Below are 13,043 nucleotides of genomic sequence, written 5' to 3' on the forward strand. Positions count from 1 at the left end.
AGGTTATCTGGAGCTCAGCTGGTTGTCGTTGCCCTCCAGCCAGCAACTGTTAAAATAACTCCACCAGTTTGCATCAGGCAGCCTCTGGTGTGTACGGACAGACGCAGGCTGTTCATCTGAAAGTATAGACCTTTTCTATTATCGGAATCACCACGAGCCCGTCTGCTTAATAATGTGTGTTTTTGTCTGAATGAAGAGAGACACCAGTTTGTTGGTTTTTGAGGAACTCGCCGCCTGCGGTAGGTGGTGCCTGCATCATCAGCGTGAACCGCAGCGATTCATTCAATTTACCGCTCGGGTTTTGTTCACACTGTACTTGAAGATGCTCAGTATACCATCAAGTGTTAAACATAGTCAGAGTCTGGCTCAGGGTCATGCTTGGCAGCAGATAATAGTCAAGAGGCTCTTCAAAAATACTCTTCAGCTCTGTTCAACATATCCATTTTGTCATCTTATAGTATTTTTGCTTCTATTTATCTAGGATGGATTCCAGGACTAGGATCCGTTTTTTCACAAGAGTCCTGGCGTAAATACAGTTCATTACACATCCCAGATGAACGGGAGCTGTTCGGTCATGTCACTCTCTATATTATAACTTGTCTAGTTGATCATTCGCAGGACAAACTGAGCTCGCGGTGCAGAGCGAAGATGCAGTTGGATGTTCTCATTTTGATTGACTGTGATCGACTGCAGTTCCGTCACAGTAGGATATCATTTTGTTCCCCCTGCTCCCGCTATCTCTGACAGTTATCACTATCTATGTGATATTACACACAAAAATTTCTGTGCCGAGCACAGAGAGCCACGGCGTAATCTTGTCACGTCCGAGGATTTGAAATGGCAATAGTTGTGCACATGTCATATTTCTGTCCGTCATCCGGCTTATATAACATCACAAACCAGAGCTCCTGCATACATACGCGTCGTGCTCCTCTCTTTTTTTTGCTCCACGACTCGCCCAGAGTCCTCACATCGATCCAGACGTGCATCGATCTCACCCCCCGCGCACACACGCACACACACACACACACACACACATCTTTGCATTCTCAGCTCCACTCCTCTGTCTGGAGCAGTGACACAATCATCTCCGGAAAGCAGAGCGTCACTCCTGCAGAGGTGAAGTAGCAGTAACCCCACATGTGTAGAGGGTGTGTGTGTGTGTGTGCGTGTGTGTGCGCTCATAGATGAAATGAGTTAGGTGTTCGCATGCGGCGGTGTGTGAGCGGTTAACGGCACTACTACTATTTCATGTAGAAGTGCAGAGCTACAGCACACTCTGAGAGCTTGTTTTGTGGTTTGGGACCTGTGTGTGTGTGTGTATGTGTGCGTGCATGTGTGTGTGTGTGTGCACCTGTCACCTGTGAACAAACAGCCAGAGCTCTCCTCCTCATTAGGCGTCTTCAGCACCTCCACCAGGACATACAGCTCCCCTACAGAGAGCACACACACACACACACACACACACACACTTCTGTTCATTCACATACACTCATTTGTGTTGACTCACAGTCATAAGTGCACACATGCTGACTGTGAAAAAGCAATTAAACACTTCAAGTATAGCGCTGATCATCACTTACATCCTTATATACCCTTATATACAACTTTTAAGCTTAACACACAGAGGTCACACACACACACATACACACACACTTCTCCTCTAAGCTCATTCAGACCAGTCCAGTTGATCTATTTTTCACCCTGAGCTTCCATTAAGAAGCAGTACCCCACAGACAAACTCACCCACTGCAGCGCTCTGTAAAATAGATTTACTTTTTCAGGATGATAAACAAGTGATTATTTTTTCCCCCCCCCGGCTGCCGTTTGTCCTGTTTTATGTCCTCTCGGTGTATATACGAATAGGAGGGTGAAATGGTGTGTACCTTGAGTCAGTATTGATTGATGTGACGGTCTTCTGCACAGTACGGAGCAAATGACGGGAGTGGATCTGAACTCGGGAGTCATGTTGAGGCCGGTTTACAGCGTTCAGGCTAGAGGAGATAACCCTGTTTTGCAGTAGTTAACTAGGTTTACGTTAGTTTATGGAATTAAAGATGCGAGGGTCAGAGAAAATGCCATCATGTGCATATCCTGCCTGTTCTGAAAAAGAGCGATCGCAAGCTAGAAACTCGAAGGTTATTTGTTTTCGTTTGTAAAGAAAGTGCTTAATATTCGCACGGGAACATATCATGACTGGTGTACGGCAGTTTTCAATATTTCTCTGTGATTACGCGGGACTGCAATTTGCCTCGCCCTCTCTTACTTCGGTTAACTTGATTTGTTTTTAATATGAAAACATACAAGATTCAATTACAGCGTCTCATTCAAACTGATGTAGTGTATTTTCCGGTCTCGCGGTGGCCTGCAGTCTACCTCCGTCAAGGTGGGCTAATTGAGGCCGTGCTGTGCTGCTTTTCATGCATAAACCTTTCTCTCTTAGGTTAGCAGGGTTACATATACGTTAGAGCACATGAGGAAATTACCATAAAGATAAGAGCATCATTATGGCCGCCATATTTGACATGTTTTTTACAGTGAATGTACAGTAGAAGACTTTTTACCATTTCCCTTGTTGTTATGGATCTATGCTAGAAAATGTATGAAGGAGATGCATGTAAGGGTGCGATTGCCTATTAAAACTGCATTGCAGTGCTTTTTTCCTGTTTTCAGTGTAGATGCTGATCACACTGATGTCATTTCTGGCAGTCAGTAATTGCAGATAATTGCCTTTATTCTGTGCCCCAGATGTAAACCAGACACTGATTACAGCAGCAGGGCGCTCAATCCTCAGCACTGGGAATTTCAGACGGAGAATCTTAAAGTGAGTGCTACATGTTAGATCATCTCGCATCTTTCCGTCTCTCCTCCGCAGTGACAGAATTCAACAATGGCTTGGAGGCCAGTTCAGACTCCGACGATGAGGACAAGCTACACATCGTGGAGGAGGACAGTCTGCAGGAGCCCGAGGTCGCCGGCGCTGATGGGACCACACCGAAGGACAGCCATGACGCCGCCGCAACAGTATTACCAGTCAACGGCTCCTGGAACGGAGGTGAGATGTCACCGTGGAAACATGAGGATTATGTGTTTAAGTTCGGAGGGCTGTCAGAATGTAGATTTTCATTACAAGTTCACTTTGCATGTGTTTTGTAAAAGTAAATGTTGGCCAAATAGCCATTTCCTGCTTCAGACTGGACTTTTAAGATTGATCCTTGTAATATCTGTTAAGAAGGCAAGGTTTGCTCAGCATGTTTGCTCTTTGTCAGCAGTACCCCCTTCACACAGTTATATAGATTCTCAACTGGGAGCTTCCCAGTACACCCACAGGTTTACACAAGCTGCCTCCACAACGCTCTGCAGCAGCACATAGGAGATCAGTCAACTTCTACTCAGCTGTACCTTAGTAGTTGTAGTTCAGGGAGGTTAGATTGTTAGTTTTCCAGCCTGTATGCAGAGACAAATCTGGACAGATGCCTGCTTTTGGGACAGTGACATGGCTTGCCTGTACTATTCACCTCTACCAATGCTGTAAATAAACCTTTCAAGTTGCATTAATAATGGAACAAGTCAGCTCAGTGTGTAATTGTATTCTCATCTTTAGATATCCATGCAAGTGTTATCAAGTGGAACCAAATCCAGAAGAGAAGCGAGCTTATGTTCACTGTTGGGTGTTCATCATTCTGTCTAATACACTCACTAAAGCACTGAGCATTTAAAAAGATCCTAGCTACTTAATTGTATAATGTGATGCCAAGGTGACTCCGAGATAGAAAAAAAAGCGTCGTACACATGCACATAGGCGCATTAATAAATTAAGCATTCTGCTGCCAGTGTTGGTGTGTAGAAACGCTGCGGGCATGAGTCAGCTGAACACAGTCACAGCTCAGTGTAGTGTGACATTTTCAGACTGTGAGGAAGCCTGACCGGAGCGGCTAGGAAGGTGGTAGGAGGCAGACTCAGGCTTGTTGAATGAGTAAAAAACTAAACCAGTGTCTCAAAAAACAGAAATAAATACAAGCAAATCAAATGATCATCCTCTCATTTCTGCTCTCTATAAACCCACATCTCTCCCCTTAAATAGGTCCTTCAATCTACTAGGAAGAACCATTTACAGGGGTGTCCTTTCCCTTATACCAACTGGTATATAACAATGCTACTTGTATCAGTCAGCAGTGTTTACAGTATAATCCTCATTATAAGCCAAAATAAGTACAAATCATATATGTTAATAAACCAAACATTTAACCAATTAAAATAAATCCCCCCGTACTTGGTTTAACCCATGACATCACTGGTGATGTCAGTGAGAGTATAAAAGCAGGAAGTGGTCGGGTGACTCCCCCTTGTTAGTAGAAGTCGAGAATGATGGCGGAGATGGCGTCGGAACAGGAATCGGACAGTGAAATTGAAAATGAGGATACGACAAGACCAGATGGCATTTTCAAGAATCCACAAGAGGTCGGACAGTTTGTTGAAGGAAAAATTGGAGCTATTAAGTCGATTGTGTATCTAAGGATTAAGTATCTCAGGGATTGAAAGCCCTGAATATTAGTACATATAAAGATCAGAGTTGCGTGGAATGTTTCCGACTCGGACCGGAAACAGTGAAGAAAGGAGTTGTAAGTGGCGTGCTGCTGTCTGTAGACACTGAGTCGTTTGAGGAGGATGAAGATGTGTTTGAAGCAAGAAGAATGAGAAGAGTCATAGAAGGGGAAAAAAGGATGACAGTAAATCGATATGTTTGACCTTTAAAGGAGGAGTACCGGGAAGAGTGTGCCTGGATTAAGGTGAGGCCGTATGAGAAGACTCCTCTCAGATGTTTCTGCTGTCAGGAGTATGGACATGTTGCTGCAGTGTGTAGAGGAGTAAGAGGATGTGGGAAGGACAACTACAATATGCCTGCACTGTGAGGGGAATCGCCATGCAGGGTCAGCACATTGTCCAAAAAGGACTAAATAAGTAAAAGCGAGTAAAATCAGAACAGAAATGGAGTTGTCTTACACCAAAGCTGTTAAGAGAATGGAAAGAAAGTCCAAAAGGAACCCGAGCAGAAAAGGAATGAAGCTGAACAAAATATCTGCATGGACAAGAAAGGCTTTTTGGCATCCGTCGCCACGGTTATCGTTGGTGCTGTTGAAATACATTGGAAGTCAGAAAGGATTAAAATGATTTTGGAAGCTGCCAGGAGATTCTTGAATGTTGTGGACATTTCTGGAGAAGAGCTGGATGTAACACCGAGGGAGGGATTTGCACAAACTCAGGCAGTGGACAGTGTTGTGAATGGGAGCCCTTTGGGTGAACTCTGTTAATAGTTTATACTGTGGAACTGATAAAATCCAGTAGTTGGTGTTAATGCACCTGAAAGCCGGCTGCCATCTGCCAGTAAACAACAAAAGAAGAAGAAGCAGCGACTCCCCCTTTTGTCTCCTAGAAAGCATGGTGAGTATGGTCAGAAACACAAGCTAATTAAACTGTAAATGCAGGTTAATGTAACACAATGCTAAACCTGGGATAATATGGGAGAGCAATGCTACATAAACCGGCCAAACAATGGGGGCCAATGGTGTGGTCTCACCCACTTTGACACACAGATCAACAGAGAAACATAGAGTGAGAATTCGTGCAACGCGAGCACGCTAAAGATGGAAAATGTGAGGTAGGCAGCTAGAGAAAACGGAAAGAGACAGAAGAAGGGGAAAGTAAGCAGGTCTTAAATAATGTATAATCTCGCCGGGAGTCATGCAGAGGTTTTCCTGTATAATCTCCAGCTCTCTCTCATCCAACAAACTTGAATAAATCCCATACGCTTCCTAACAGGCTAACATGCCTTTTAATAATACAGCACTCTGCCCCGGGTCAATTCTTTACAGGGTTATTCATACTTCATCTCCCTGACGACACCATTCACACCAGTAATATGACAAGTGTATTTCCTCATTTGTGATTTTTGGTCTGGTTTCTTCCTTATTAATTTAATCAGAAATCATTCACTCTGTTTTGTTAGGTGTCAAGAGTTTTTAACAGCTTCGTCGCTGCTGCAGTGTCTGAGCTTTGTGAATACGGCGACTTTTACAGGTTAATGACAGAAAATAATTGACCAAAAAGATTTAAAGATTTCTTTTTTTCCACCCACAGTAAAGAGCAAAGTGGCTGGCTAGGTGTTTCCCGGTTTATAATCTTCGGTAAATCAGCAGTATAAGACGCAATCGTGCACTACTTTGCGGCACACAGCGTGCAGCACGATGCAAATACAAGAGATGTTCAGGTGAGATTACTGAGCTGCAGTTCAGACGTGAGCGATGACTGGTGAATAGAAACTCCAGTCAGAGATTTAAATCAAAAGAAAAATGAGTTTATAGGTTGCTGTCTGAATAAGAATAGACAGTGATGTGTCAAATGGTTTGGATTATTAGCACAGTATTGATGTCATTTGTTTTTACCTTATTTCAACCTCCAACTTTTTTTTTGTTTATCTGTGTATAACCTTTGGAAACAGTCTGGCATCAGATTAAACGCCTCCGTACACTGACACCTTTAATTTTTAATGCAAAACAACATCCACTGATGTTCACCAACAGCCAACTGTAGGCGACCAACGACAGCGTGCTGCAAAATTCTGACAGTGGCGGAAATTTTTACCATATAATTACTGCTACGACCCATGTGTACCCAAACAACCAATCAGAATCTAGCATGAAATAATGCAGGATACACCGGCTGGATGAACATCTCGGTGCTTGAATTAGATATTTATCGCACAATCTTGACATCCCTTAAAAACTGAGACTGTACAGTGTGACGCAGGTCGCAGCCGAGCTTTTATTAGATCCATTCGGCATCACCGTTGATGAATTAGAGCCCGGCATGTAAGCATCAGAGTGTTTCTGTGTATATCTACCTGCTCTCTTTGATCAGATTACTTCTTCCATCCTCCTCTCAGCCTCGGGGAACACCCACTCGCCTGAGAGGCCAGATGTTTTGCTCTCTCTCTCTCTCGCCTCATCTCTGACTCGCCCGTATAACACTGCATCCTAAAGGCTAACCTGCTCGCAACACACACACACACACACACACACACACACACACGTGTTCTCTCCTCCCCCGGAACCGCCGAGCCTCCCTCTGTTCAGTCATCTCTCTCTCTCTCTCTCTGATCAAACATAGCGACAAGCTTCATCATCATTCCCTGTGATCTCTGTCCTCACACTGCTGTCAGGCTGCTTCTCTGTTAAAAATGAATGACTCGCTTCTCCCAAAAAAAAAACAATGGCTGCCAAACTATCAGGATGCTAAGTATGAAACAATTTTACATTACCTCATGATAATAGCCTAAAAGCTGTTTTAAAGCTGCTACACTGTATTCACTCTAGATTTTGAAGTTGTTTGATGCATGAATTTACATATTAGTGATGAAAAACAGAGTCATACCTTGCAACTAACTTATTATTTTCACAATTGCTCAATCTGCCAAGCACTTTCTTAACTTATCAATTCATTATTTGGTCTATAAATGTTAGAAAAGTGACCGTCACAGCTTCCTAAAACCTGAGATGATGACTTCAGATGTCTTGATTCATCTGAACAACTGTCCAAAACCCAAAGATATTCAGTTTACTATCATATAAGAAAGAAAATCATCAAATCTTCACAACCGAGAAGCTGAAACAAGAGAAAACGACTTGAAACATTGATTCAATCAGCTCTACTTTTGATTGTTTTTTTATTATTATACCACCTATGTACCACGCAAAGACAAGACTGTTGACTGAGATATTAGTGAACTTCTGGTTTTAATGGGTTCCCTCATTAGCACTGCCGAGACTGTGTGTGACTACGGGGACTTGAGTCAGCCAAACTGCTTCTTGTTTATCTGTGCAGGCAGGTTTCTTCACACTGCACTGGTAGATAAATACAGAACAGGTTTAGTCATGCAGGGTGGATCATATCTGCTTTTTTTTTTTTTTTTTTTTTGAAAGACGGTTGAACCTTGTGTCGCTTATCAATCAATTTTCTGCTGTCCTCCCTCTTATTCTACCCGTTTTTACTTTCAGAAGTTTCACTAGCTTCAGTAAAAAAAAAAAAAAAAAGAGCTTTTGGAAGCTTTGCGTCTTTGTTTTGTTCTTAAATTGGTTTTTTCGTTTCACTTCCAGACAGCTTGAAAGCTCTTTAGAACTCCACAAATTTAAACCCCCAGATACCCAAAAGTAAGTCTGCAGGATCAGCGCTTACCCATACAAGCAGACGTTGTTAAAAAACATGACACACTTTTAGCATACAAACAAAACAGCACAAAAAAAAGTACCACAAGATTTAATAAGCACAGGGAGAAACCGAGTCTCCATTCAGCAGCAGAGGTTGATTGGCTTGTCTTTTACACCGCTTCTCAATGTCCCTTTTAATCCTTGATTCCCTGCAAACAGCTCAGCCTACGCAAGCATCTGACTTCATCTCAACAGCAGCAAGTTGCAGCCAAGCAGGAAATACTAAAACCATGGAGACGGCGAGAATGTGACACTCAGAGATATTGCTCTCAAGGCTTGTTTCATTGTTGCTGAATAAAGCCTTACATGGTGTGAGCAGTGCTCTGCCTGCTCACTCTCTTTCACTTTGTTTCTCTCTCTCCCTCTCTCTCTCTCTGAGCTCTCTCTCTCTCTCTCTCTCCTGTTTCCTCTGTATACCTTTTTATTTTCCTACAGTCAGTGATCCCTTTTCATCTCTTTGTATTCTCGCCTCTTGTCTACTTTGCATTTGTTTCCTCCCTTTTTTTTTCCCCTTTTCCTTTTTCTCCCTGTGTCTTCTTCTGCTAAGAATCCAACCACAGATATCATATGAAAGCTTCTCCTCAGTGTTTGAAGTGATAGGTGGTGCTCCCACTTTGGATATTATTAGCTGTTAATTATCCATGGAAGGTTTATTGAGCTTGTTGTTGTTCGGGGAAACTCCACGTTAGCGTCGTATATTTGACTCTTTCGGACGAACTTACTTTTCAAACAGTTTTAGGCCTCCTTGATTCATTTTTTAGTAAAAAAAAATGCTCATCCTAGTATCCCAGAATACATTCACATAGCTCATATTATCATCCAGATTTAGTTTCAGATCAGATGTATCGGTAAAGGCATATTTGTTGGCCGTCGAATACCAAGAAATTACAGTACAGAACATACAACATCTCACTCAGTACACATCTTGGCCACAATTCTTTAATAACAAAATTTAATGGATCATTATCAAAAGTGTTCATTGTGATCAGTATTTGTATGGACCTAAAACATTTGATATTCTTTCTTTATAGCACCTTTTTTAATTCTAAAGATAAGTTGAAGTGCCTTACATACTATATCGTCATAATCATTGATTCATGAGACCTGGTCTAAAAATTCACAATGTTAACATCATCCACCAGCTCAACATCCTGAAGCACATAAAGACAAACCTGTCAACTCTGTTGATAAAAACACGAGACTTCTTCATTCAGTAAATATGTTAACAGATAAAGAGGTTTCCAGGATGAAATACTGCTGCTGAGTGACTCACTACTGCAACATGTTTGATGTTATGACAGTTTTTTTTTTTTTTTAAATTGTGGCAGTGCATCATGACATCATCATTATAGATGTCATTTGGATCTCTGCTCCACTTAGTGAGCTTATTTATTTATATTTAAATGCAATGTTATTACATATTACTGTTAAACCTGCCAGAGATGTGTCCATGATTTTCCAATTCCTATATTCATCCCATCATTCAAGTGTCTCTGGGTTAGCTAGCTTCAGCATGAGGTTTGGAGTAGGTCAATGTGGTTCTTATAACAAAGCAGTTCTTTTTGAAAGCTGCATTGGCTTTTTACTGTTTATTGCTTGTTGCTTGTAACATTTAGAAGTGTTAAGAGTTTGAGAGGAGGATGCAGCGTTGTGCTGAGAGAAATGTGTGCAATGTTTACGACCCTTGACCTGTACTGTCAGCTGATTTCCATTGTTATCATGTAGAACCATGAACTTATTATACACTCATTTTAGTGACTAACTAAAATGCCTCACATGCCTAATATGCTACAAATGTTTGTTCTTGGTTTGACATGTTTGTGGAATAATACTGGATTTATAACTGTTGTGTGGACGGGGAAAGTCAGGGAATCTGATTAGTTCTTTGTGGTGATTTAATAATATGATCTGAGTAAAGGAGGGTGCCGTTAATGTTTTTTGACTTGAGTCATGGCTTCATAGCTTTACCTGGTGTTTTTTTCTCCTGAACCTGCCTCCGAACCCAGCCCGCTCACTCCGTTTAGAAAAACATTAACAAACCAGGAAGGAGGAACGTTTTTTTTAGTGTGTATGGAAGCGCTCCGGCTGCGTTGGAGGGAAGTCATGGAAAACATCATGAATTGTTGCAGAGCTGCAGAGCCACAGTGGGAATCCTTCAAAGGCTCGGTGTGATATTTTTGGAATTGTCTGACTTTCACTCCTGTCTTTACTCTCTCCCCCCCCGTCTGAGGTGAGAGGAGAAAACAGGGAGAGCAGCTGGTGTTGAATTGGTCCTCTGGTGAGAGATTAGTGTCTGCTACTCCCCCTGCAGTCTGGGCCGCACTGCAGCTCCAATCCATCCTGACTTATAAATTCACCACCGACTCAAGAGTGACAGGTTCTGGCAAGGTATACGAGTGCGGCGCTACCTCTCTGTGTGTGTGTGTGTGTGTGTGTGTGTGCACAAGTGGGTGCTTGTGAATAAGTATGCCGGTGTGTGTGTGTGTGTGTATCTGTGTGCGCACCACATGATTTCCTGTTTTCATTCCATTCTGATATTCCACATCTGTGTGTTGCAAGGTTCTGGTCGTCATTACGGCGTGGCTTTTTTGTGAAGCATTAAGTGTAATTGTAGAGTATGGTGGGAAAATATGCGGAGAGGTGTATCGGCAAGGGAGGGGGGGAGGGGGGAGGAGGAGGGTCAGACGAAGGAGTGATGGAGGGGGAATAAAGCAAGCATGTGAAGGAGAGAGAGAGAGAGAGAGGGAGAAACAAAGAGAAGTCAAGTCTGTTTTATTTATGTAGCGCCGAATCACAACAGAAGTTATCTCAGGGCACTTTTTTTTTTTACATAGAGCAGGTCTAGAACCAACATTCCCCCCCATGAGCAAGCACTTGGCAGCAAGGAAACACTCCCCTTTAACGGGAAGAAACCTCGAAAAGAACCAGGCTCTAGGTGGGCGGCCATCTGCCTTGACCTGTTGGGTTGATGGATGGATGGAGAATTCAAATGTTAAGATGGAAAGAGAGAGATGTGAAAGAGATAGGGAGGAGAGCTATTTAGAAAACATTGTTAACTCCGGGGAAAACCATTGCATTTGCAGTTTCTCCGTCCTCCATCCTCATCAAAATGCCTGCGCAATCGGAAAACAGCGAAACCTCTTCATCCAGTTTCAACAAAAACCTCGTGCCTCGCAGCCAACATCTGGCACGGAGTATGACAGACTGTCTGGTTACTCAGCTGAGACAGTCTCAGCTGGTTAAACCTCCGTTCACCTGTACCGTCTTTAAATACAGCCCAACGCACCGGCTCGTTTACCGGCTCGTGTGTCTGTTGTCAGACAAGCGAACAAGCGTAAAAATAGATCTGATGGCGGCTCATGAGTTCTACTTTTTTAAACCCGGAGAACAATAACTGGTGCGCCTCAATCTGTCAGCTTTATGATCTCTTAAGTTGTCTGACAAAACGCAGGCTGACGACTACACCTGTAGCGTGTCATGAGCTATACTGACGTTTAAAAAGGAGTAATTACAGAGAAGGTTATAGTGGACATAAAGTTGTCCGCTTAGCTTTACTGCCACACAGGCGGTGACCGAGCTTCGTTGTTTTTGAAAAGCTCCATTTTCAGATTAATCAGCTGTCGGAAAAGCTGTGATTTCAGGTGTCAAAGGGTGGACGAAGGGGCCAAAACGGAGAGAGAATAAGATCTGTTTTCAAATTTTAAGATTATAGAGCAGGAGAGAAAGAGAGGGGGAGGGGGAGGGGGGGATATGGTGTCAGACAGGAATGAAGAGCTGGAGAGAAAGACATGAGAGAAACAGAAAAGTGAGGATAAAAAGAGAAAGAACGACAGGAGGAGAAGCGGCAGATAAGGAAGAAAAGAAAAGGGACAAGTGAAGGGAAAGGTGCAGAAAGAAACATGCAAGGTAGAGGAGGAGGAGTGTTTTTCAGCAGCGGGGGGGGGGGGGGAGAGAGAGAGATTTGGAAAGCTTTTGGGTGAGATCATGGGAAGCAGAGATCTGTGTGTTTAAAAGGAGGCTTAACGGGGGCTCAGCCTGGGCCCGCCTCTTCTTTATGAAGACACACACACACACACACACACATAGCTGCACCTGTCCCTGACAAGGCTCAGCAGGAAGAGGCGTGGCCTTTTGGCACCGGGCCCTGCCTCCGTTTAAAATGCTCGATCTCCATGGCGACGGGGGGTTAACAGTTTCATCTCGCTGCTCGTTCTTAGTAATCTTTTTACAGACAGAAAGTGAAATAACTTCTCTGCCGCAGTTCCTTTACTGTTGTTAAAGAGATTACAACACTTCACCGGATCTTAACAAGGCATCAGTCACCCACCGAGAATGATGAAATCCTGTCTAGACCAACGAGTTACTCCGTCACTAATGATAAGAAATGGAAGCAAGTGTATTGTTATACGGTATATTTCAAAATAAAGTTACAAGAAGTTATAAACAGGGTCAGGTTTTAAACATTTTGGGCTGAGCCATACGTTTCTCCGTTCTCTGGGAGCAGCTGAGGTCGTCACTACATGATCATAGCTCGTCCACCTTCAGTGAACTGGTCAGGTTAGGCTAACCCATCGTCGCTAACTTCGGGGCTAACCCCCCTTCACTCTAATAAGCAGGTGGCAAACAGGATGCAGGAAGTTGGCTTGGGTCTAAACTGTACACACCCTGCACTGCTACGTTCACAGATATACTGCTAACCTCATGCCAGAGAGAAACAATCAGATTGAGCATTTACATGGTTATTAGCTGCTAATATTTTCCTATTGAACAGATAATCAA

At 43.1% G+C, this 13,043-nt stretch overlaps 1 protein-coding gene across 2 annotated transcripts in view; it reads left to right on the forward strand.

Moving 5' to 3' along the window:
- The window catches only part of LOC122994397 (zinc finger E-box-binding homeobox 1-like), a 72,058-nt gene that overhangs the window by 43,085 nt on the left and 15,930 nt on the right, over positions 1 to 13,043 (forward strand). For both annotated transcript variants that reach the window (XM_044369077.1, XM_044369078.1), the window contains exon 2: positions 2,876 to 3,055. In XM_044369077.1, the coding sequence (XP_044225012.1) occupies positions 2,876 to 3,055 (180 nt within the window). The remainder of the gene's footprint in view (positions 1 to 2,875; positions 3,056 to 13,043) is intronic.

This window comes from Thunnus albacares, chromosome 12, assembly GCF_914725855.1.
Source record: "Thunnus albacares chromosome 12, fThuAlb1.1, whole genome shotgun sequence".
NCBI classification, from domain to species: domain Eukaryota; kingdom Metazoa; phylum Chordata; class Actinopteri; order Scombriformes; family Scombridae; genus Thunnus; species Thunnus albacares.